This window comes from Convolutriloba macropyga, chromosome 5, assembly GCF_964194025.1.
Source record: "Convolutriloba macropyga chromosome 5, txConMacr16.3, whole genome shotgun sequence".
Lineage (NCBI taxonomy): Eukaryota > Metazoa > Xenacoelomorpha > Acoela > Convolutidae > Convolutriloba > Convolutriloba macropyga.
The window spans coordinates 17875457-17901272 of NC_134472.1; the positions used below are offsets into that span (position 1 = coordinate 17875457).

Below are 25816 nucleotides of genomic sequence, written 5' to 3' on the forward strand. Positions count from 1 at the left end.
CAGTTGTATCAAAAATTTGATGTTTCGTTGTTAAACAGTGATCAATTAGTGTTTCCTGATTTCCATTTGTCCAGGTTGGAGTATTTTTATTTACTATCTCAAGCGCATTGTTGGAAGCAAATTCTGTCAATAACTCTTTTTCTCTTTGATTGAAAAAAATGATGTTATAGTCTCCGAATAGTATTACATTATCAGTTATTGAATATGCGCCTGAAATTTCTGATGTCAACTCTTCTAGAAAAAATTCGCCCACGTTTTTATTGGAACAATAAGAAACGTTAACTAGAAGTTTTTCCTTAAACTGTGCTTGTATTTCAAGCCATAGTGATTCAAAAAAAACTTCTGTTAATAGAGTTGAGATCATTCCGTATTTTATGTTTGAACGTGTTTGGTACCCATATCCCTACTCCACCACCTCTCGTTAACTGCGTCAATTTTGATCTACTTTGATGGACAAAGTGGTGATTGTTGCTTAAAAAGTTTAAGGGTATCTTCTGATTATCGTTTATCCATGTTTCAGTAACAATGAATCATGTTTGTCTGTTCTGCTGCTGCAAAAAATCCAAAATCTCTTCGTGTTTGTTGTTAACGCTTCTAATATTTGTGTATACAAAACATGGATGCAAGTTTGCATTTGCCTTATGTTTATCGTAGCTTTCGAATGTTTGTAAATTATGTAAATTGGGCCCTGGATTTTCATACATACAAAAATGGATTTATTTTTGTTGCATATTTTACAGATTCATGTGTCACACATATGGCTGAATGTCTTGAACTTGTAGAGGAGAGCAATGTTAGGGCTGATTCCTTAAATAAGCTTTTTGAGAAGCCGGTATCATGGCAAGGTCTCGAAAGTAACAGAGAGGAGCAACTTCTAGAAATTGAGGTGTTACAATCTATGTTTCCAAAAGAATTAGAAGTGGTCTCCTCTTCTGACAGTGACGTCGATAGTAGAAACTCGCTGCAATTAGCAGTTCTTATTAACCCGCCGGAGAAATCAATTTTAATCGAACTATGGGTGTCTGCTGAGGACGCGGAAAATTGTTCAATTGTTAATGCAGTCGCAACAAACCGTCCGGAAGATGAAAGACCCGTTTTTAATAGATCTGACTCAGGGAACAGATTACACACGTCTCTTCTGATAAATCATATTACGCCTGTCATTTTGACAGTAGTTTTCCCAGAAACTTACCCGTCACAAGATTGTCCATTGTTTAAACTATCTTGCCTCTGGCTCAGTCCATTGCAGTTGTCTCTGATAGCCCAACAGCTGGACAAGTTACATAAAGAAAACAGGGGAGATCAAATTATCTACATATGGGCGAATTGGCTGCAAAATGAGTTGTTTGATGTTCTTGGTTTGCAAAATTTGATTATCTGTGAAAATTTGGAATTTCCTTTGGATGAAGCAGTTGCATATGAAGACAGTGACCCGTTCTCAAGGTTTGCGGAGATTGTAAGCTACGATTTTGCAATGATGGAGAAGGAATTTGTGATGGAAGTTCAAACTTGTATGATATGCTATAATGAAGAAACGGGTGCAAACTTTGTTCGTTTAGTACCGTGCCTACATCACTACTGTTTGGACTGTCTTACCGAGTACTGTGGAATGCATGTTCATGATGGAACAATCGGTTAGTCTATAGATGCGCTTCAAAATCAGAAGAAGGACAGAAAAGAATTCTATTAAACAAGTGATTTCAAGTATTTATTATTAAAACCGATTTTGTTTTTTGTGTATTATAACAACCAATAATTTTGACGACGAGTGTTTCAAGTTTTCCATTTTCATCAAAACCGAATACATATCCAAGGATTGAATATTAAGGATTTTTTTCAAGAGCTACCAAGTTGTATTAGAAGTCAGTTGCGCTTACAACTCACGCCTACAGGTCAGTTGAGATGTCCTGATGATGAATGTAAGAATACAATCAGTCCTGATATACTGCAAAGACTGCTTGGCTTTGAGCAATATGAGAGATGGGAGCGCTTGATGGTCCAGAAAACTCTGGAGCAGATGGGAGACGTCGTGTGGTGTCCTCGCTGCTCGAACCCTGTCGTCAGAGTACGTTCAATAATTACTTTGTCACAAAAATTTTTTATTGTATTTGGAGAGGCTTGTTAGATGAAATAATTGCTCTCAAGAGATGTCTGTAGCAATTATATTAGTCCTGTTGGTCTTTTTTGCATGCGATTTTGTCTGGCCAAATTTCTAGAGAAGCGGAATTAACTAGTAATAAAGCCAGAGCGCAGTGCAGTTTGTAGGGGGCCTTTTATAATTCTTTAAGCATGCGATTCATAAAACTGTCGAGGAGACTTAATTTTATGGCGTGAAGAGGATTCGTTTTTGAGGCATAATTTGATGGTGTTAAAGGCAGTTTTGAAGGCAGTGTTAAAGATCGGACAACAAACCTTTTTACCCCCCCCCCCCCCCCCTCACTGATTACTCAGTGAAGCTAGCCTCCCTAACCTTAAAGTAGCTGCAAGCAAAGCAGACCCCTTGGCCTCAACATTTTAGAAAAGTTTGTCCAGCGTTAGTCGGTTGTTTTTCCTTTTGATTTACTGTCCATTCCATTGGTTTGCAAATATTAGAGGCTTCATGAGGTGGGGTAACAGAAAGATACCGAAGAAGTCGTTATTCACTTAGTGTTGGGGTGATTTTTAGGTACTTATAATTTTGGGCTGTGACTTGAAGGGATTTGAAAATTCGGATGAACTCTTATTAATTGCTCTAAACGAAGTTTGCAGCAATTATATTAGTTCTGTTGGTCTTTTTTATGCGATTTTTCGCTTGACCGATTTTTCGTGTGACCCATTTGACCTTAAAAACAGGATAAACAGGCAATGCCCAGCGGGCATTAAGTTATCTTAGAGCATTTCAGCTCACTAGTTTCCAAGTATGCGATTCACAGAAACTGTTTTGGAGACATGGCGTGAAGGGCAGCTCTTTAAGGTTGACCCCCTCGCCTCCCCCACATCAGCCCCCTCCCCCTCACTTCACCCCACCCCTGCACATCATTCAGGCCGTAAGGGCCACGTGCAGACAAAGAACCCCTCCCACCGTTGCCCCCCCCCACTGTTGCCCCGATCAGCCCCCCCCCGCTGTGCTCACCTCACGCCCCTTCAATTAAGCTAACGCTAGCCTCACTAAACCGCGGCAAGCTACTAACGAAGCGAACCGCTCGCCGGTTGATTGAGAGCAATTCGCCCGACGTTAGTCGATTATGATTTTGCTTTTGGATGGTCTTTTGTTAGCAGTATTGATTTATATACTGTTTATGAATAACAATAGAAGCCGCCGAAAATTTTAAACAATGATTTTCAAAACAAATTCTATTTCTGTGGTTTTAGCCTATTCATTTTGGATTGCGAGCCCGCAGTCAATGCTCATTCATTTGATTATTTATTTGTTTAATTGCTCTTGAACGAAGTGTAAACGTGTGTCTTTTTTATGCAAATTTTTTGCTTGACAATTTTGCGCTTTTCTTCTAGAACATTCTTCGACTTCTCAAGTGACTTTTTACGCTTTCGTTCATCTTTTTTGAGTGATCTCTATTGCTCTCTCCGAAGTAAAGCTTGTTGCTAGTATATAATCTGTTGAAGTTTGTGAAAATAAGTGACTTATAGCTCAGTAGTTAGTGCGGGTGGCTATGGATCGGGAGGTCAATGGTTCGAATCACGTTGGGGGCAAGGTTTTTTGCACCCATAAAGAAAAATTGATATAAGAGCAATTCTTCCGACACTTTTTTATTTGTTATACCTGGCTTCACAAGAGAGATGTTATCGTTTCCATTTATGCACGGACAATAACATGGATTTGGCATTAAGTATCTTTAGTGTCTTTTTAATTGCTCTCGAAAGAAATTTGATGCAATTATGGCAAACCTGCCATGCGCTGCCCTACCCTCACTGCACTCACACCACGCCTCCTTCTATTAAGCTGAAGCTAGCCTCCCCGAACCGTAGCTAGCTGATGACGAAGACAACCGCTCGCGCGTCGTTTGAGAGCAATAAGCGCGACCTTAGTTGGTTATATTTGATGTTGGATCTGATTGATTTGACGTTTTGAGCTACTTTATCACCCTTGATATCTTCATTTTTCATTATCTAATTTGCTCCATTGAAATTTAGGCAACTAGCTTAATTCGCGACAGTTTACTGCTGAAAATCTAGTTAAAATCAAAAGATTGAAAATTTAAAAAATATCAGAAGTAAATAAAACTGGGGCACTATATTTTAAACCATAGTACTGTTCTATAATCTCCAATGCCATCTTTTTAAGCGCCTTAGTGGCAAGATAGCCCTCTGCAGTCTGAATTACGATAGATCTCAAAAGGAACTTTAGTTCAAACTTAACAGTTGAGCAAAGATATATATCAGTATTAAATGGTTGGTCGTTTTTCAAATTATTTGCAGATCTGAGCTATAAAGAAAATGATTGGGTTGATGTTTTAGGACGAGAGTGACGAAAGCCTGGGCCTGTGCTCTGTTTGTATGTTTTCATTTTGCACTGACTGCAATGACATGTGGCATCCTGGCGAACTGTGTAAGGAGCTGAGAACGAAAGAGAACAGAGAATTGCTTAAGAATCAGCGAGTCGATGCCGCAGGTTATTAATATCCTGTTTAAAAAGTAAATTCAGGCCTTCTGTTCACAAAATGGAATCTATAAAGTCTTGCAATCACACGATGAACGTACCGTTTGTACACATAGTAACGTTCGAAACTTTCGGTATAACTGCGCATTGATTGTAGTTAACATGAAATTCATTTTAGAAACGATGAACCAATAGTCGAATTAAATGCGTTAGTGTAATTTTTGGCAGTCAAAATATTCGAAGTTTAAATTCATTGAATGAGCGTTTGGAGAACGGGTCAATTAAATGATTTTGAGCATTTTGAAAAGCAGCAACTGACAACCTCATGGAAAGATTTTGTTAGCTAAGCAAATCGAAATATCTCCAGTACAACAACTGGCATGGTCTTAATTTGTGTTTAACAAGATTGCTTGAAAGTTCGGCTTAATTTAAATCCGATTTAACACCTTTGTCCATCAGCGCTCAAAGATAGGGAAATTAAGTTAGGGGAACGAATAACAACTCTTCTATGGGTACTTGAATGAAACAAATTCCCCAAAACTACAATATAACGCCTCAAAAGGAGAAAATGAAGTCTTTTTTGCAAAAGTTTTTATTTAAAACTTTCATTAAAAGTAAAATTGATTATTTTCTGAGTATGATTATCTTAGTGTGAACATGATATTCTGATAAATCTTTGCCTCAAAATGGGAGATCATTAGTTTATATTGGAAAATTGGCTTTTTTGATGCCTGTCTAGTCGCATCGTTTGTCAAACTTAGTGGGTCTGAATCTGGATATATAAATAGGATCTATCCAGTTTCGCTCCCCTAGTGTTTTTATACCCCCATGTAAACATTGTTTTGTTATATAGCTTGTTACTATGTAAAAAAATAGCGCGTGCGGCTAGGGGGCGTAAAACATATATATGCACACAAGGCTGGGGTGGCCCAAACAGAATTTTTTCAAATTCATTACAAGAGCTAAGAATATTAAAGTTCCGTTCATTGCCAGAAATACCAGTTTCTGAAAAACACGGAACTTTAATACAACTTTAGTACTCCTAAGTGTTGCTAAATAAACCCTCAGGTTGCTAAATACCCTCAGGTTGCTAAATAAACCAATGGCGACTAACCAACTCGCAAATGTGTTATTCATCGATTGTGCTTATAGTTTTTAACTACAACTCACTCAATCAAACGAAAAATAAGCGTAGATTGTATTTAAAGGTGATGTCAACTGGAATTCTCAGTAATGGTTAAGTGACTCTGCTTGAAGTCACTGAGAACTTCTGGCGTTTATCGAGAACCGCGAAGCAGTTCGAGATATTAAGTCAGAATTTCAAAGTGACTTCTGCAGAGTCACTTAATCATGCTTAAAACACGAAACGCGCACGTTTTAAAATGACGAAAGTCAACGAAATTCCACTTTCGGGCTAAGTAGCGACTTCTGGTATTTTGACTCCTGACACTGCTGAGTTTCGGCATTTTAAAATGTGCACGTGAGTGTTTTAAATTTAGTTTCATTTTCGCTCAATGTGTTTGAAGTAAGTTGTTTCTTTAAGTGAATGCAAAACAGCTTCTTTCAGAACAAAATCAGAATAACCGGAATTTGCGGGCTGCAAGGGAAGAAATGTATAGACGATACCAAGAACGCCAAATATCTGTGGACCACGGTAAATCGGGCAAAAACATCAAAAGTTGCCCGCATTGCAAGGTGAGAATTGAGAAAGTAAGCGGATGCAACAAAATGACGTGCAGGTGTGGGGGTTACTTTTGCTGGATTTGCGGGTCTAAAATCACAGGATATGATCATTTCAAGCCAGGTGGTTGCGTCGTATTTGCTTACGCCCCAGCACCTGTTAATCGCCAGGAAGTTCAATTCCACGATGGGTATGTTGCTTACAGGGCTGCCTTAATGAACGCCCAACAGGTGCTACAGAAAAGCTGTCCTCGGTGTAAAACGAAAAACGTGAAGACTGGAAGACTTAATATGATTAAGTGCTGGTTCTGTAAAGGACATTATTGCTTTCAGTGTAGAGCAAACCTATCCACGCTAAGCGCTCCAACCAGTCATTATGCCTGTAATCCGAAGTGCTCACAACATTCTGACTGATAAAAATATATCACTTTAGTTCTATTTGAAATAGAACTCTTACCTTCCTGTCCGCCTCCCCCTCCTCCCCCCCCCGCCCCACTTGGAGAAAATATATCGTTTTCAAAATCTTGTCATGAAACTTGTTCGTGTTTTCGCATGGTCTAATTATCCTATACTACGGGGAACTAGCCATTGCAATTCTAGGGGCATCTAAATGTCAATAATAAATATTCAGATTCCTACAGGGGAGGGGAAGGAAACAGTTCACAACACAATTTTAAATCATCTATTGTAAATTTCAATAATGTAAAAAAGTTCATTTGTTTAGTGATGAAAATTATAGTTAAAACTATTTTTATTCTGCTATTTGATGGCAGCTCATTTTGATAGAGCGTTTTCTTAACGCGAGTGAACGATCTATTATTTAATGGTGCAACTGAAATTACTCAATCTAACTACGAATTGAGAAATCAATTCTGAATTAAATATCTCGTGCTGTTTCGCCGGAGTGCACTGATGGCCTTTTGCCCCGTACTGCGCCCTATAATAGCTTATTGGTCGCGGATTACGCTCGTCAGAGCAACTTTTTTTGCAAGGCAACCTTATGGCTGCGCAAATGTTTTATGGCAATTAAAGAGATCAGCTCTTGATGAAAAGCATTCCTATTAAGTAAGTTGGTCGATTCAGTAGAAAACATTCAAAAAATCACATTCTGTTCGAGAACAATTGGCACAGGAGTAAAAAAAATGTCAAAATCAAATTTCTAAATGAATTAAATGCCGAACTGCCATCAATTTTGGGACCTGCCGTTGGAACAAAATAAAAAAAACAGAAAACATAATTACGGACAAAACTCAAACTTTTATTTGAAGAAACTTTTAGTAACAGTCAAAACAGTATCAAATAGAAGCCGAACAAAACAAATCAACTTGAAATTTACTGAAAAGCATATACGACTTGACTAATGAGACAAGATAACAAGTCGACAAAAACAAAGCGTCAAAGTTCAAAAATCCATTGAATTTTGAAACCAAATGAATTCCGAAGTCTGAAAACCATCAACTTTACTAAAAAATTACTAGATGTCGCTGCTTGATAAGCCAACATCACCTGCTTTTAGAGACACTGAGTGGTAAGACATAACAAACAAAAAAATGGCAAAAATTTCTGAAGCCATTAAAAGCATGAGCAATTAACGGAAAAATTCTATATCCAGTTGTGCCTAATTTGAAAATCATTAGGACCGGTTGCAGAATTGGCATTGATAAGACTAATTTATAAATTGACATAAAGATAAAAAAGTGAAAAGCTCCAAAGAATCTTGATATTTTGAAAACAAGTATATCCAGTGCCATTAAAAGAATCCACTGTCAACAGAATGAGCTAACTTCATTTATGCCTCAATAGGAAGCCATTGAGACTTGTTATTAATCTGAGCGGGTCATAGGACTACCAAAAGGACATAAAAAAACCGCGAGAAAAAATGGTCATCAAAACCGTAAACTATCCAGCAAAATTTTATTATCGGGCCTCCTTTCGACAGCACCAAATACTGTCAAAGAGTAATTGGGCTCAGTCGCCAATTGGACTAAGCGACAAGATGACACAAATAACGCAAAAGGGTGGTAAAGATTAAATTTTCAATGATATTTCAAAGATGAATTGAAGAGGATCGAAAGAATTTTTTTGTAAGACAAGAGCCATTAGGTCTAGACTGAAGAGACTAGATAGTTTCACTTACACCTCTTTTGACAGTGAGTTAGACCTTTGATTACTGAGACTAAGTCATAAGACCACAGAAAAAAAACAGTTTCTGACAAAATTATGTAACTGTTATATAAAGTTATTTTTTTTACTAAAAGTTGCACAATAGGTAATTTTTTTTAAAAGGTAATCTTACTATATCAAAAACAACTAATGCATTTTTGATAAAATCACGATTGGTGAGAGGCCGGCAAATTGTTAGTTGCAAAACATTTTCTTAGGAGTTGGAGGCAAAAATACCCCTTTTCTGATTATAGAATTATTTTATTGGCAGTTTTTTTGTCAGTACTACCCGGAAGGAAGAATTTGAAAAAGTGGGCTAAAGAGTTGCTATTTTTCATGCAAAAAAGTTGAATTTTCAATTATTAAGCGATTACTTTAATTGATGACTTATTGACAACACCTCGATTGGTGAAAGGCCGACAAATATTTCGTTCCAAAGCATTTTCTTAAGAGCCAGAGGCAGAAACAGCCCTTTTCCGATTATACAAAGATTTTATTAGCAGTTTTTATGTCTGTACCAGCGGAAAAATTTGAAAAATGGGAAAATGTTGCTGTTTTTAATGGAAATGGTGAATTTACAAACTTTAGCCATTATTTTAACGAACAGAGTCTCTACAAACAATTCAGCAAATTTTTATTTGTAAAACCCTAAAAGACCTTTGTTTCCTATTTTTTCATGTTTCCTGCAAAACTGATCGAAATTTGAACAAAAGTTACGAAAAATGTAAACAAAACAACTGCATTGAGGCTAATGTTCACAAAACTTTTAACCTCAATAAATGCTGGAAAAGAAAGCGGAAAAGAAAATTTTTAATTCGATATTCTGTGCTTGACAAGCTTTCTAATGATACCACTCATAAGGATGAATATATCGATCGACGAAAATTGACTAAACAAAAAACAAACTTAGTTGAGCATTATTGTTCCTTTCCGTCACTAAGGTGGAGTCGGAACAATTATTTTTGAATTTTAGAGCACTTAACTTTTGAACAATTTTTGGATTTTGGAACAATTATGTTTGGATTTTAGAACTTTTTTCTCATCTAATTAAGTGTTTGTTGCAGACTTATAGCGTTTATATGAACTTTAGTGTTCTGACCCTCATTTTGGAGGTATCAATTATGTGCGCAGGATGATCTTATTTTCTTCAAGTCAAATGGAATATAATTCTAAGGTTAAGGGGTTGCCCGTAGAAATAATAGTTGTTTTTTTTATTTTGCTGATAGGTGTAGTTGAAGAGCTTCATGCGCGAACCAGGGCATCATTGATATCTAATTATCAATGCTTTCGACTTCCAGGCTGAAGGATTTAGCCATGAAGTGAGTTGACTCGAAAATTTTCACCAAATCATAAAAATCTTATATTCCTCAATTTTGTCTAATCTCGTCATCTTTACTTTCTGAAGATCCGATGGATAAAATTGCTCAAGAAGTTAATTACAAAATTATCAGCAATTATTTTAGTTGTGTTTTTTTATGTCAAAAATAATTACAGGATAGATCTGACTTTTCACTCACTTTACGTGATCAAAATTGCTTATGCATTCGCAACTTTTTGCAGCTGAACTCAGCTGGAGCTACTAAATGTGAAATGGAGAGTATGCCAAACTTAATTCCACTTAATTTTAAATTGTGAAATTATAAAAGCTAATATCATTTGAAGCTCTTTTAGTCGTGTTGTTTACCTCAATAAGCTGACTGTAATCAATCCTTATGCTTAAGCAGGCTACAAGTTCAACCGTGCCAGTTATTCGAGAGCATTTCGGCAAACTCTAATGGGTGATGATTAATTGATCTCAAATGAAATTTGAAGCAATTATTGTGGAAGTGGGTCCTTTTTGGTTTTAGTCAAAACTTCCGCTTGACCGTTTTAACTTCAACATTCTATCTGTCGTGCAACAATCAAGTCAGAAGTAAAACTTGAAAAAACATTGACTTTTGTCCTTATCGCAACCAAAACGAGTTGGTTGTTCCCGCAACTTAAAACTGAAAAAAAACTTAACAAACTGTCTAGAACAATGTAATTGAATCCTTATCTACATTCTCTTACATTTTATGGTTTACCCCTCGTTCAAAGAACAAAACCTTCTTTCCCCAAAACAATTTTGAGGACAAAAGTCTCCCCTGTTACTGGCAAAAGTCTCTTAGGACACAAAAGAGACACAGTAAAGACACAGAAGAGACACAGTAAAGACACCGAAAAGACACAGAAAAGACACCGAAAAGACACAGAAAAGTCACAGAAAAGAAAAGACAAGCAATTTTTTCAGCGACGAAGCCAAGATTGGGTTACAGACGTTACCCAGCAGACGATTTTTTTTGGAAATTGGGTTTCAGACGTCACCCCGACGAGAGGATCTGTTTTTTTTACTGGTTTCAGACGTCACCAGCAGAAGTCCGCCCGAGGTCTCAGACGTTACCTCTGATGTCCTGTTCCCCGGTTAGAGCCATCCAAAATCTCTACTTTTTTTTCGACAAAAAGCCTTCAAAAAATTGATTTTTGTCCCAAAAAAAAAAACTTTTTGTTACTATAACACCTCGATTGATAAACCTTGACTAGTAATATTATTTTCAAAGCGAGTAAAGGCAATTTTCTAACTTTGAAAGAAAATTATGCGAAAAAAACGCACAAAATTTAGAGAAATGTTCCTTAAATCAGAAAAATCGAAAAACATAAGTTAGTTTTCTGACTATATATCCATTTGAATTGCGGAAAAAACTATTAAACCACCCTTCGGAATTGGCTTTCGATCAAACAAAAAGCCACTTTTATCGATATATCATAACAGCATTATATAAAGTAGAAATGTCAGAAAAAATTTTTTGAATTCAGAAAATTCAAAAAACACAATTTAGTTTTCTGACTACATATCCGTTTGAATTGCGGAAAAAACTCTTAAACCACTCTTTTGAATTGGTTTGTAATCAAGCAGAAAGCTATTTGCATCGATATATCCAATCAGTATCATATAAATAAGAAATGTCGGAGAAAATTTTTTGAATTCAGAAAATTCAAAAAACACAATTTAGTTTTCTGACTACATATCCGTTTCAATTGCGGAAAAAACTATTAAACCACTCTTTTGATTTGGTTTGTAATCAAACAGAAAGCTATTTGCATCGATATATCCAATCAGTATCATGTAAATGGGAAATGTCAGAAAAAACTTTTTGAAATCATAAAATTCAAAAAACACAAGTTAATTTTCTGACTACATATTCATTTGAATTGTCGAATAAACCACTAAACAAACCCCTAAGACAAGTCATTGTCAGTCTGTTTGATTGTTTTACCTGTATAGGGAAGTAAATAGAAAGTCTTTAGGCGCCACACCAAATATCAAAACTTTCATTTGACAAAAATAAATACCATTTTATTTTTTTTTGGAAAAAATTTCCAAAACTTTTGCAGAAGTCCTCGGTCTCAGACGTTGCCGTCTGCGAAGTCCCTTTATCCCTATTGGTTTCAGACGTTACCATCAGCAGAAGAGGAGTTTTCAAAGAAAATTGGTTCCAGTAGTCACCAGAAATTTTGATGTCTTTTTTCCTACTTTCAATTTCTTTCTGAAAGGCAGATCTCAGACGCTAATTGTCGGAGAGAGCTTTGAGAGTTTAATACAGTCAATGCATTTTGTAAATAACGAAGACAGAGTGAAAAAAAGCAGATAAAGTCACACAGTTTTGAAGAAAACGAAAAGTTTTGCAAAACCCGGAAAAGACAATTTCCGAAAGAATTCTAAAGTTTCCCACAATATGACTCGTCTCTGCAACTTTCTAGCATTCAGTAGCCCTCCTGTAGCCCTTGTTGCCTAAACGCATCGCATTTTTACTAATTTCTTATCTTTAGCCGTCACAACAACAATAAACTCCTAGAAAAAGAACAGGTTTCAAAGTTATAAATTCGCAAAAACTGTGAGAGGTATTTATTAATCATAGTGTTTGGTTAGGGTTAGGGAGTTAAGACAAATTTTCTTGGGTAGTTTCATAAGCTTTCTGGTTGGTAATCTATTCCTATTTGAGGGAAACAGACGAGTGTTTTGAAGTTTTCAAGAAAAAGGAGTTTAATGTAACAATTATTTGAGTTCTGGTCTAATATTGGTTCAACTGCATAATTGTAGCAAAGCACAAGTTTCCTGTCAACTACAGTAGCCAGACACACTAGTTAAAAGAGTTAAAGCCAGCTATTTAACCAAAACTTGTGTTAATTCAACAAAAAACAAGCAATTATTTAAGTCTGTTGAACGAAAGTCGATTAAAGCGCGCGAACGTTCGGAAAAGCTTTTAAGTTTTTTTTAGCGCAAAAGGCAAGATTTAGCACACAAAACACATTCTAGGACATCACTTTTTGAGAAAATTTGCGTCGCCGGTCTTTTGAACAAGAAAAAACTAGGATCATTAGCATTCAAACCTTAGACAACTTTTTTTTTTTTTTTTTACATCAAAAATTTGCGTCGCTCCGGTTCTAAGCCGTTTTTCACCTTCAGTAACGAGCTTCTTCACCTACATCATCAACAATCAGCTACAACAAAGCAGCAGCCACCAATATGTCAAAGCAGAACAGCGCTGAATGTCAGTTTGCCATCAATATGTTCAAAGCGACAGAAATGTCAATGAAGAAACTGCTCGATCTCCTTGAGAAAACTGTGGAGCAGAAAAAGAGTTTCCGGTCATTGTCTTTGATGATCAACAAAATCAAAGGCCAGGAAACAGAGCTCAAGAAACTCTCAGAGGAAGTGATGAGACAGCAGCCACATCAGAGCACTGCATCATCAATATTGAATAGGCAAACGACACTAATAACTCGCCTCAATGAACTGGAACTGCAAGTTGATCTGTTGGACGACGATGGCCAGCTCAGTCAGTCTTCTAGTCGCATTAGAGATGATGTCAGCATGATCTCCAGCAGAAGAAACCTGTCTCGGCAATCAACACCTGCGCCCAGTGACGACAAGGAACGAATCCAGCATCAGCGCGACATAGAAGGAAAGCAGACCAGCAGTAACATCTTCAATCAGCCGCCTCCATTACCACCACGGCCAAGACAACCATCACTGTTTCTGCAAACATCTAATGAACCAGGACTTCAAATTCAACATGTGCTTGAAGCCCATCAAAGAAATCCTAAAAAGGAAGTTCATGAAAGTCTTCTAAAATCCAAAACTAAACTTGGAAACGAATTAAACGTTCCGAATCCTTTTCCCTGATTTGACAAAGATATCAGCCAAAAATTCACATCTCCAACAAGATCAGGGAAACTTGAAATTGCCTCCAACCTGGTAAATAGAGATGTCTGCGATATTGAAACAGCTCAAATCAACTTGAGTGACAACTTTGACACGTCGCAGAACCTTTTGCCTCCAATCCAAAATTTGAACCTTTCAGGTAATCACTCACTTTCAAACCCCTTCAAATTGGCAGATCCAACTATTCAATTACAGGCAGGTGGTCTATTTGCCCAAAACTCGGTATTGGAGAAAACCTTTAATTTAAACTTGCCAAATCAAAGCAATAATCAGGATTCAACTGCCAACAGAAATTCTCTATACCATAATTTTCCCAATCTGCAACAGGATTTTGGACCTTCTCAAACTCAAATAGGAACAAGTGGATACCTCGATAGTCAACTGTTGAACTGTGATCTGCAAAAACTCCCCTGCTTACCCACAGTGGCAAACAGAACCTCGCATCTCCCAAGTAGAACTGATAAAATAGTCGCAGAAAACAGTTGCCTACAATCCAATCATTGTATTAATCCTATAACTGGGGTACATTCCGCAGGTTTCCCTCCAATTACTGTGCCCCTGATGGAACAACAGCATCAAAATACCGTCTTAAATCCTGCAGCTCCTAATTTTCTGCCAAACCAGGTAGCTCCACAATCAAACGGAATTGCGGCTCCTGTGCAATTTCCACAACCTGTTAACAGTCAACATGGAATTGCCAGCACTTTCCCAGTTAAAAAATGTGTGACACATTCCAGTCAGTTGTGTAACAACCAGTTTATTCATGGCTCACAAGCTCCATCGAACTTTCAAGCTCCAGTAACTTCCACGATCCATGCCCCAATGTGCATTAATCAACCACTAAATCCTGTCGGACAAAATCAGTTAAGCCAGCCTTCAATTAACCAGAGTTTACTTCCCACTGTCAATCAACACATAAGCTCAGTATACTCGAACCCAAATGTAACACAGGAAAAAGGAAATGTTGATTTCAAACATTCAATCAAATTGCCACCTTTGAAACTTCAGAATTTCAATGGTGACCCTATCCACTTTCACGAGTGGATCAATAACTTCAACACGATGATTCACAACAACCCTTCCATTACAGACACGCATCGTATAACCTACTTGCAGAATTCTGTAATTGGGAAAGCAAAGGACTTGATCCATGCTTATTCCTGCGATCCATCTTATTATCAGACAGCACTGAATGAAATAATCCGACATTTCGGTGATCGTACGATAATTGTGAATACGTTCATTAACCAGCTCGAAAACTGGCAAATGAACTTCCAAAACAAGCAAAGCTTCATTGCCTTTTCCTCATTTTTGAAAAGACTTGTGCAAGCCTTCCAATACCTTGGATTTACAGCAGACCTCCAGTCTACAACACTCATTAAGAAAGCCAAAGAGAAAACACCACATCATTTGGTTCTGAAATGGACTGAACATTGTCTTACCGAGCTCAGCTCAGACCCGACTCTCGTCGATTTTCAACAATGGTTAGAGCTCCAAGCTCAAATCTACGACAAAGTGAGTCGAGAAAGCAATCAAAGAACCATCAGTTCTCAAGCCTCAAAGTTTGCCAACTTGAACAACCTACAAACCAAGCCATACAAAAGCAACCTCCCATTGTCAGTCAACAACGCATCAGTGGAAAACAGTAGAAAACATTGGAACTTTGCGCCTCAGCAAAAACAACCTTCAACTTCGCAAAACGTTCCGAATAAAACTTTTAACACAAAACGATCTTGCGAGAAGTGCAAACAAGAACACAGCATTGCCACTTGCCCTGAGTATCAGTTGTGCTCACCAGGTGATCGATACAACCTTGTCAGCCAAAGCAATTTGTGTACAAACTGCTTGAGCAACAAACACCACAAACAATCGTGCCCATCGCAAAAACGATGTCAGGTTTGCAGTGGATTCCACCACACAACTCTTCATGATCCTGCCAAGCAAATCAAACGCCCTGCAGCAGCCTTTTCTACTGAAGTTGTTTCTGGTAGCAATTCAACAGCTTCTTCTAGTAGTAACGATTCAAGTCAAAATCCAAATACATCTTCTCAACAGAAAAGTCGAACAAACAAAGCCCCCAACAGCCGTTATGGCCAAACTTTCAACAACCAAAGCCAGCAAAACGTGCAACGACGTAATTTAAACGGCAATGCAATTAACCAATCGTTCAGCATTAACCAATGCTCAGAAACACCGAAGAATTGGTATGAGCAATTGCAGCTTATTCCTGTTTCATTCCTCAAGGGGAATAAAGCATTCGATACCTACACCCTCATAGATCCCGGTAGCCAATTCAGCTTTGTATTGGACGCCATAGCTGAATTTCTTGAGCTTCCCCGTGAAACTCAACAGTCAGTACCACTACAATTTCTCAATACAGAGAACAGCATGTCCCTCTCAAAAATTGTTGAGCCAGTCACAATAACTCCATATAAGTCAAATGAAATATCGTTTGAACTCTCTCGGACGTTCAGCACCCCGTCTCTGAACGTCGCAGCTGCAAAAACTTTTGAACTTAATCAAATTTGTGATGCCTTCAACAGTTTGCGCCACATACATTTCCCAAATATTGCCGATGGCAAAATCGGCGCCCTCCTCGGTGTTAACGCATTCGCATTCACCTACCCTACACATGTTATACCTGGCAATCAAAATCAACCGTTTGGTGTGAAAACTAAACTTGGTTGGACCCTCGCTGGTGAATATGAGAATTGTATCTCAGCCACCACTCAACAGCCTCCAAGTCAGCAGAAGAAATTTATTTTCAATGTCTCAAGAAACAGAACAGATGAACCCGGACTTGACGAACTTGTTCAACAGTTCTGGAGTATTGAAGCAGATGGCATTCAGAAGGACCGTGAACAAGTTTACACAAAGCAAGAAGAACAACGCTTGATCCAGACCGCGAAACGCACTCTATTGATCATTCTAGGCTCCAGAAGGCTGTCGCTTGATGTGTTCAGGACAATTTTGGTCGAGACCGAAGCTATATTGAACTCCAGACCACTAACGATTGTCGCTGACCTTCCAGAAAATGAAATGCCTCTCACGCCAAACCATTTTCTGATCAACAGACCGTTCAACTCTCTCCCACCAGGAAAGTTCGACAGCCAAGAACCCGCCAGTTTCAAGTCTTGGAAGAATGTGCAGCAAATGGTCAACCATTTCTGGAAACGACTCGTCAAGGAGTATCTTCCGACACTGTTAAAGAGGTCCAAATGGAGCGATAGTGACCAAACACCACTCAGAGTCAACGACATCGTTTGGATTCTGAAAGATATGACTCCACGTGGAATTTGGCCCCTTGGACGTGTTCTTGAAGTCTATCCTGGACGAGATGGACAACACCGTGTGGTGAAGGTGAAAACGGCTTACGGCACGTACGTTCGTCCGGTCTCCGCCCTCGCACGTGTTTTGGCTGATTAGCCTATTTTTTCGTGACCTTTTTTCGAAACGGTTTTCTAGGCAACTTGGGTTACACCCTCTTCGACGATCTGGTCAAACGTCTGTGATGTGTTAGTTGGCCTCCTCTTTCCCCTGGAGCATGTCGTGCAACAATCAAGTCAGAAGTAAAACTTGAAAAAACATTGACTTTTGTCCTTATCGCAACCAAAACGAGTTGGTTGTTCCCGCAACTTAAAACTGAAAAAAAACTTAACAAACTGTCTAGAACAATGTAATTGAATCCTTATCTACATTCTCTTACACTATCACTTGCTTGAGCGATTTCAGTTTAACTTATCGTCTGCAAAAACTGGTAAAACCAGAAATCATTATGAGCAGTTCCTTAGTGTTTTAGAAGGTTCGAAGTGTATGGTTCATCGAAGCTGCGTGGAACGCTTGAAAAAGCCGATTTTCATGGTTTGAGGGAGTTAGTCGACCGATTCAGCCCATTATCCCACCCCCATTTTAATCCACGTCGCTCTTCTTGCCCTCAAGCTTACTTCCTTTTGCTTAAAATAGCTACAACCCCTTGTCTACAATGCGAAAGCAATTCTTCAGGTGGTAGCCGGTTATGTAATGGAGTTCGTCGTGCTTCTTTTTAGCAAATGAATTTATATGATACATCGAAGAGAAATGAGTACAAAAGATGACCGAATTTTCTAAAAAAAACTTGTAAAATCAACTAGTGTTGAAACGACTATGTAACCGGTAATTGGATTTTTCCATGTAGGCAAAAATTCGAGATCTAGGTGAGTTGTTAATGTAAATAAAAATCCTTCTTCGCAAAGAATTAATGAGCTTCACAGTCATTATAAAACAGAATTAGTTGTGTAACTCTTCTCGGACTCTGACTCTTGAAGGACTGTCTGACAGATTTCATCTGCAGTTATCTAACAGCAACTCCAGCATTTAGTGAAATACTTGAAGTTTCCGGATTATCAATGCCATGCGCATAACAAACTCAAAAACGGAACTATGTGTTATTACAAATGTCTTCTGGCTTCAGTATTTCAATGCGTTGGGAGGTCTGCTTCGGAGAGAGCAATTGCATACTTTTAGACGAAAAAAAGTAGACGTCCGTCCAATACTAAAATTTCGTACTCTAGTTAGGAGAACAGTTAAGCGATGGTTGGATCTTTTCTATGTTTGACCCCAGTCCTATATAACCAGTCTGTTTGCACACCCCCCACCCAAATATGTACTTTTTCATCCTTAGAAAGCCATCAGTTTAGTCACAGTAAAGTTTAGTAAAAGTATCGGGAGACGATTGGATGGATTTTTGTTTCCGGTTGTCAAAATAATGAGTGCCATAAAGCCAATCCTATGAAAAATAATCGCAAAAATAGTAAAAATACGGATTATTAGTTGTCTGCCTATATTATAAGAACAGTCGAATTACTTTAAATGCGTTAATTTCAAAACTTCGATGCATCATTAAATATTAAGTGCCATTTGGGCAAAATAGTACATGATAGTATGAAATGGAAACAATAGGCTAAAACATGAATAAATGGGGCGCAAATGGACGTGGGGTGGACAAAAACGGAAAAGATCCCGATTGTTCTAAGCCCGAGAGAAGAGACAGATTTATTGAGTTCATATAGTTGCCGTGAAAAACATGTATAACTTTGACTACTCATGCTTTTCTATGCAAAAACTTTTTGCTTTACTGTGTACATGAGTTTCATTGTGGCACACTTAACTTTCATGAAAAATGCGGGTATACGCCAAATTTTTGTAAAAATTATTTAGCTATAGTACAAGCTTTTACGAGAACACCCATCCCAATAAACGCTTGAAAATCAGTTCTCAGAGTTGATCCGACTGAAAAACTAGATAACACAATTATTCAACTTGGAGTTTTTGCCTCGGAGCTTGATACAGTTCCACTGCCAATAAAACAGGTAATTTTCATCTTTTTTTCAACCAAACTTAATTATTGGAAAGGTGCGGTTATTTTCTGATATTCTGCTGTCTATATTTGGGTTTTGCTTTACAAAAGTCTATTTTCAGGTTATTTCTATGTCTGTATGCGTAGAGATTCTGCTGCACTCCCTTTGCGCTATCGAAAAGAGGAGCATTTTTTCACTCTGAATAAAAACAAGGGGGCTCGGTAATGTGCGTTAGCACATAATGTTCCGACCCCGCTCATCTGCATTTTTGACTTAATGGTTTACCTAATGAGTCTCATTTTAAAGAGCCACATATTGTTCAACAAACTAAATGAAAGTAATGACGCAATAGGGGGTTGATGAAATTTGCAAATGATTGGACTACGAGACACAAAAAATTAAAAATAAAACAGAAATAAAATTACATTCAAAAATAGATGTCTGTTTAAAAGAAAACACAATAACAAAATCCAAATGGCAATAGATAAAACCTAAATAAACAAATTGACCTCTGCATTACTAGAAGGAGATGAAATCCCTCATTAATGCGAAATCGCATTAATTATAGAAATAACTACAGAAAGGACACAGTTCAAAAATTTACCTCCATTTCTAAAAACTATTTTCTAAACAATTGAAACCATTAGTTGTCAACTTAAACCACTAAAAAGTTTCATTTATACCTGTTAATGTATAATTCAGAAAGCAACTTAAACCTGTTAATTTAGTCCTCTTATGGAAGTAATTCAGGCCTGTTGTTATCCAATTAAAGTTATGACTACAACAAAAACAACAAAAACATGCAAACTTGAATTTAAAACAATTTAGCAAGAAAACGGTCAAGCAGCCATTAAAACGAAAACACTATAAGCTTAACGCCTCAACTTTTCAAAGCCAAAGCAACCTCCTCATTAGTTTTTTGATGTGGCAGGAAAAAAGAACGACCTCAAGAACTCAGATAACTGAGATATCCAAAATCGCATTTTAAAAATGAAAATGCGTATTATCAACGTCAACGAACCATTAGTTGAAAAAACAGTTACAACAATTGGCTTGTGACAGGCTAGAAAGAGAAAGAAGATAAGGCATGTTCTTACAGAGACTAACATACGCTACCTTTGAAGGGAAGAAGTTAAAAATCAACAAATTTGTAAAATAAACTGTTTTTTCGAAACAAAAAATTCAAAAGTCATGAAAAAAATATGTTTCCATTTGAAAACAAAAACAGTTTCAAAATTACCTCATTTAGAGTAAGTACAATTGGGCTTGTTATTAGTGAGACTAAGTTATAAGATTTCAAGAATGAACAGGGTCAGGACTCAAATTAATAATGTTTGCGTCAGCAAAAAGTTGGTATTACTGAATAATAACGGACACTAACACTAAATTACATCCTGTTGAGATAAGAAAAAAAAAACAAAAAGTTTCAAACACTCTTTTATTTTTTGAGAATATATTATCCGAAAACCATTTGACACAATGTTAAATTGTTGAATTGGTTTGTTTATACATCCAAAAAGCTATTGAGATCTTTCTTGATCCAAAATTGTTTGAACAACTACAAAAACAACAAAAAACCCTCGTTAAAATTACACGTTTTAAGAATAGTTAACAGAGAACTTTGTCGCAGCAGTAAAAAACATACAAAATTTACCAACAATATTAAAAATAATGCATTGCTTATTCTTTAGGCGATATTTGGACCTGTAATTAAAAAGATAATTTGACAACCATACAAAATTTAACCTCAAAATGGGCAAAAAAGCAAAAACCGCAACGTTCTTTTTGGAATCTCCTACTACCAAAGCCGAGAAAATTGAGCTGTTTGCTCTGCGACTAAGCTGCAGGCCAAATGTAGTACAATTTAATAGATGCATAGTCCAGAGTTTCACTGATTTGTTCTAAAAACAAGTAAATAAAAAGTAATAGGAACCATTAAACATCAATTGAAAACATATTATAGTTTTATTTGTACCAAACAATGAAATCGATTGGATTTTTTTTAAATCAGTGAGACTAAGTCATTAGTCTGCAAAAAGAACAAAATGTGCCATCAGAACACAGAAATTCAACCCATTTTAAAAAAAATGCTTTGTTGGAGTCCAAAAAAGGTCGCGCAGCCATACAATCCGAAGAATTCCTGATCATAAGAGTCTACAAAGAGAACCAAACTTGCGCTGACATCGCTGCGCGACCGACTAACCACCTAATTGTTCTAATATTAGCAAAATAAAAAGCTAGAAAAATTAAAATTTCAATGTTTTAAAAATAAATGATGCATTTTGGATACAAATAGAGTTAATTTAGCAAGAAAGGGGAAAAGTTTTAATTCAAGGAGAAACTTATAGGAAACTGAATCAAAATTAGCCCCCATTTGAAGTCTAAAAGAAAATTTTTACAATCTTTAGCAAAATGAACAAAAATTTTGGCTAAAATTACGAAAAATGTGAACAAGAACAGCGGAAATCGGTCTATTATTCACGAAACTCTAAACATCGATTTCTCCCCGAAAAAAAAACGCAAGTCAAAAATCTTTTACGCTGGTCGGGTTTTTTTTAATGATACCACGCACAACTCTCTACGATGAATATATAGATCGGCGAAAAATGACTGAACAAAAAAAACCCGTTTGAGTATATATTTCCTCCCTCCCACAAAAGTGGGAACGGAACAATAAATAGAGTGTTATAACCTAGAGTTTCAATTCAATTGTGCTGATATCTAAGGCAACAGAACCTAATTTATATTAGGAAAATGCTCTAAGAATTTCGGTTCATTTCGGTATCAGACTCTCTTTTTTAGTTAACAAAAACATAGAAAAAAGTACAAACCTCATAAAACAGTAACGACGGTAACTTGTTAGATTCTCTTTTACTCTCCTGTCCAAACTTTTTTGAGCAAACAAAGTTTCAAATAGCTAAAACACAAAATTTTTTACGAAAAGGAGCTGTAAGCCACTCAACATAAGTTTTATGCGACATTGGTTTAGGTTGAACACTTTATCCATTTTTTGATTTTGTTTTTGCAATATCTTTGGTTCTAATCACCAAAAAAGCCCAAATTATCTTGAAATCGTCATTGACAGAACGGCTTTAAGTTTTTATACAGATTGGGACGAGGAAAAGACCCACCCACCGACTTTGGAATACTGAAGAAGCAATTTGAGCCTATAACTTTTGAGTGCGCTACATATACCTTAAACAAATTTTCAGTAAAGTTTCTAAGCCCTTTTTAATGAAGAATCTTTATTTTGTTTTTGCCACGGTGTAAACTTCAATTGATAAAAATTATGTGTTGTCCTTTGACATGACCAGAGTGTCTTAGAAAATAGACAAAGAACAAAAAACCGGTCAGGTCTAATGTAAGTTGATTTTTTTTCGGTTTCAGCACTTAAAGCACACTAAGCGTTCACAAAAAGTTATACTTTGTTGTTCATTTCTTGACTTTTTAATACATAACTAAAGAAAAAAGCTGGCGACAAAATTTTCTTTTAAAAAATGATAATTTGTGATCACACGAAGAAAAATTTCTTGTGTGAAATCACACAAGACGCGTTTTTCACGCAAAAATTGTGTGATTTCACACGAAAAATTTTATACTGTTATTTTTGCGATTAATTATACTTCCAATTGACAAAGTGTTACAGCAAGAGTATTGTTGAAAGCCATAGATTACAGCATAAGACATTGAAATAGACGTACGGGTACTTTCGCTTGAAAAAATGACCTAAAGGAAAACATCGCACCAATTACCAAACGTTGCAAAAACATCGATTGTGAGGGACTAATGCGAGAAAGATTGTAGAGTTTTAGAAGTAAACGTCTGCTTCTTTACTTTCTCTTATTTTTTTCAAACGTTGCTAAAACATTGTCCAGTGAACTAATATAATTGATAGGTTTATCCTATTTTGCTTACTGGGTTGATATTTTGAACTTACCTTTTTTGTAATTCTTGCTTCAAAATGTGGTATTTAAAATATTCACATTTGGATCCAGTTATAAAGCAATTTAAGTACACTATCACGCAGGACTCTTGTTTCCCTGTAAATTCGAAAAAGCTGATGAGGTTACTGTTTCAAGTATCAATATCTTAAAAACTGCGAGGTCATACATTGTATTAAGTTTTTCAAGACTAATTTTTTTCTGTTCACTGATTTGTCTTGAATAAGATTATTGTTAAGTTTTGATATGTTTTTAAAGTTTAAATCATCGGCATTACAAAACTTTTTCTGCAAACGTATAAAATTATATTTTGGCCTTTACATGCAGTATACTTCAACCAAGAAAAAGTAATTTCATCCCCCTGCAATTATATCCAAAAAATTGCGTTTGTCTTTTACTACACCCAAGAATGTAAGAACAGAAACGAACCTAAACTAGACCTTTCAGGTGCACTACTTTTTATCATCTACATATGCAATTCTTTTGCTGAAAACTGAAAAATCATTAACCTCCAAAATGATAAGAGTGCAGCAGGTAACGCAAACCCTATTTAGTTTTTTTTTCTAATGCCTTTAGGTTTACAGAGTTACAGAGCTAGAACTACTTATTACTGGGTGCGAAGTAGACTTACCTAACTCTGACTGTCTAGCCGACTAAAAAAAAACAATTAAGATATACTTAAATTATTACGGTGGTAAGAATATACAACACTGCAGTCAATAACATACGCATAATATATAAAACTGAATGTGAAAGGGTGCCATGCTCTATGAAAAAGAGAATGGAATCCTCTCAGTCTGTGATTTGTTAAGAAAAAACACAATGGATTTTCAACTAATGCATTTATCCAGAGTTAAGATTTTGATCTAATTGAAGACAGCAGCTAAACATTTGTTGAATTTGTGTCTTTCTGACGACAGAAATGGTGACTTGTATCGTTAGTGACTGATTCACATATGTCCATCTGTTCATCAGTAGGGTCAGAAAAACTTCAAGTGACAGGGTATTCTTGCCAGTAACCTCCTGCGTTTGTCCAATGCTAGATATCCCCACTGTTTTATAGTGAGAGTTTGTCCCAACTGGAGAGGGTTGTCTAGTCTGTGTGTCTGTGTCGGTGGCACAAAGAGATTTCTATTCATGTTTTTATATGTATGGTTTTCTGATCGGATTTACCACATTAACTTCTAGTTAGCATCCTATTTAGCTTCTGTGAGCTACTCATTCAAATTAACTGTTTTGAGTATAAGTTTCAATCAGTGAACAGAAGAAAAAAAAGAAGTTCCTAATTCGGCATTTAAGAATTAAGGAGAAAGAGTCGAAACCAGTGAAAAGGAAGACATATAAAGAGAGGAAACAGAAAATGTTAGTTGGAAAATCTGGTGGCAAATTTCCCGATTGTGAGAACCGACCCCCGTTAGTTGGTCGCTTGAAATATCAAAGAGCTCCGAATCTCAAGGAAAACAAGCCAGAAGGGCTTTAAGGTAAAGACCCGCCTTGAAGTGGACGGTAGCAGATTTCATTCTTTTCAGTAGAGGGAGTGTGATTCACGAGCTTGTCGGCAATTAAGTTGCTATATGTCGAATTTAAGGTGTAGCTGAACATACAATCCTTGGCGTCACCCTAAAAAAACATCTCAGACTCCTAATTTGGACGAGTATAGGGCGATCTACAAGGTTTAGCGCGTACAAGAGCATGGTAAGAAAGTATTGCAAAGTTCTGTTCCATGTAAATATTTATATGTATTTATATTTTATGTATATGCATTGAGGTAATCGTTAAAGCCGTCAGCAGAAGCAAAGAATTACTTTGATGTGTTTCAGAATCTTTTCGTTGAGTGGGAGTTGAGAGGTAAATTTACACACTATGAAGAAAGATTGCAGTAGCGTCCTTCCTCCGTGTATTCATTTTCCCCTTGCTGTCCTAAAGTGCAACTGACATCAGTGGGTTTCATGGTACGTTCATGCTGAGTGGCTATGTAGTTGACGCTTTCTAGGATATATATATCCCACGCTTAGTTTTGATCTGGAACGGGTTTGTGAACTGTGCTACTGAAAATTGGTTCCCGTTGGTCAATTGTTCTGTCTCTGTACTGAATCAATAGGGCTGGTTCGTACGGGTTGGATGAGATTTTAGAGTCTTGTGGTGGAATGAACGGAGGTCAATACTGATAATAACAGCCTGGTCTCTGCATAGAGAAGCTGGGTGTCCTGTCCTGAAGACTGTGACGAATGAGCTGTTGAAGTTCTGAGCTTGATTATTGAGATGTTTGAGCCGAGCAACTGTTTGAGGCGAGGTAATCGTGGGTCAATGTATGGACAGTTTTCTATGGTCAACCATAGACAGGCGGTTATGAAAAAGTGCTTGATGGTCTGGGTCTGGGATTGCTCTTGAATTGGTGGCATCCTAAGAGGTCCAGAGGTTCAAAAATGGGACACTGTTTCAAAGCTTGATCGTTCCCACTGGTCAGCCCAAAAAAGGTTAGTTGCTGGTGATTGTCGTGGGAACATAATTGGTGGAGTCCAATATGACTCAGATTCTGGAGTCGAGAATCTGAGTCATAGGTTGAGGTTGAATTCTTTGAGGAGGATTCAGTTGGCTACATTTGGTTAAAGGGAGTTCGATCGTTAAGTTCGAAGAGGTAGCAGTTGACGGCAGTGGATTCATCCGCGAAAGCAATGGGTGGAAATAGACTGAAGCTGCGAAGATTGCGAATAGCTCAGGGGGTTTGCATTTATTAAGTTTTGGTCACTAGAGGACAGGGGAGAACAATTTGAATCTCCAAAATCAAAAGGTCGAACGGAGTATGATTGATGTTTGGGGGGATGGAGAGTTTTCCGAGCAGTCTTTTTTGTAGTCT

General features: G+C 37.1%; 2 protein-coding genes across 2 annotated transcripts in view; both read left to right on the forward strand.

Annotated features, from left to right (window-relative positions):
- The window catches only part of LOC142339191 (ruvB-like 2), a 510084-nt gene that overhangs the window by 236123 nt on the left and 248145 nt on the right, over window positions 1-25816 (forward strand). The window lies entirely within an intron of this gene.
- LOC142339190 (E3 ubiquitin-protein ligase RNF14-like) lies at window positions 568-6775 on the forward strand. The gene is made up of 4 exons (XM_075388992.1): window positions 568-1634; window positions 1893-2065; window positions 4456-4609; window positions 6165-6775. The coding sequence occupies exons 1-4, from the start codon at window positions 617-619 to the stop codon at window positions 6689-6691; spliced, it is 1872 nt and encodes a 623-aa protein (XP_075245107.1). The 5' UTR covers window positions 568-616; the 3' UTR covers window positions 6692-6775.

Coding starts and splice junctions, on each gene's coding strand:
- LOC142339190 (XM_075388992.1), top strand. CDS start 617: ATGGATGCAAGTTTGCATTTGCCTTATGTTTATCGTAGCTTTCGAATG. Junction 2,066..4,455: donor GCTCGAACCCTGTCGTCAGA/GTACGTTCAATA, acceptor TTGATGTTTTAG/GACGAGAGTGACGAAAGCCT. Junction 4,610..6,164: donor TCAGCGAGTCGATGCCGCAG/GTTATTAATATC, acceptor AGCTTCTTTCAG/AACAAAATCAGAATAACCGG.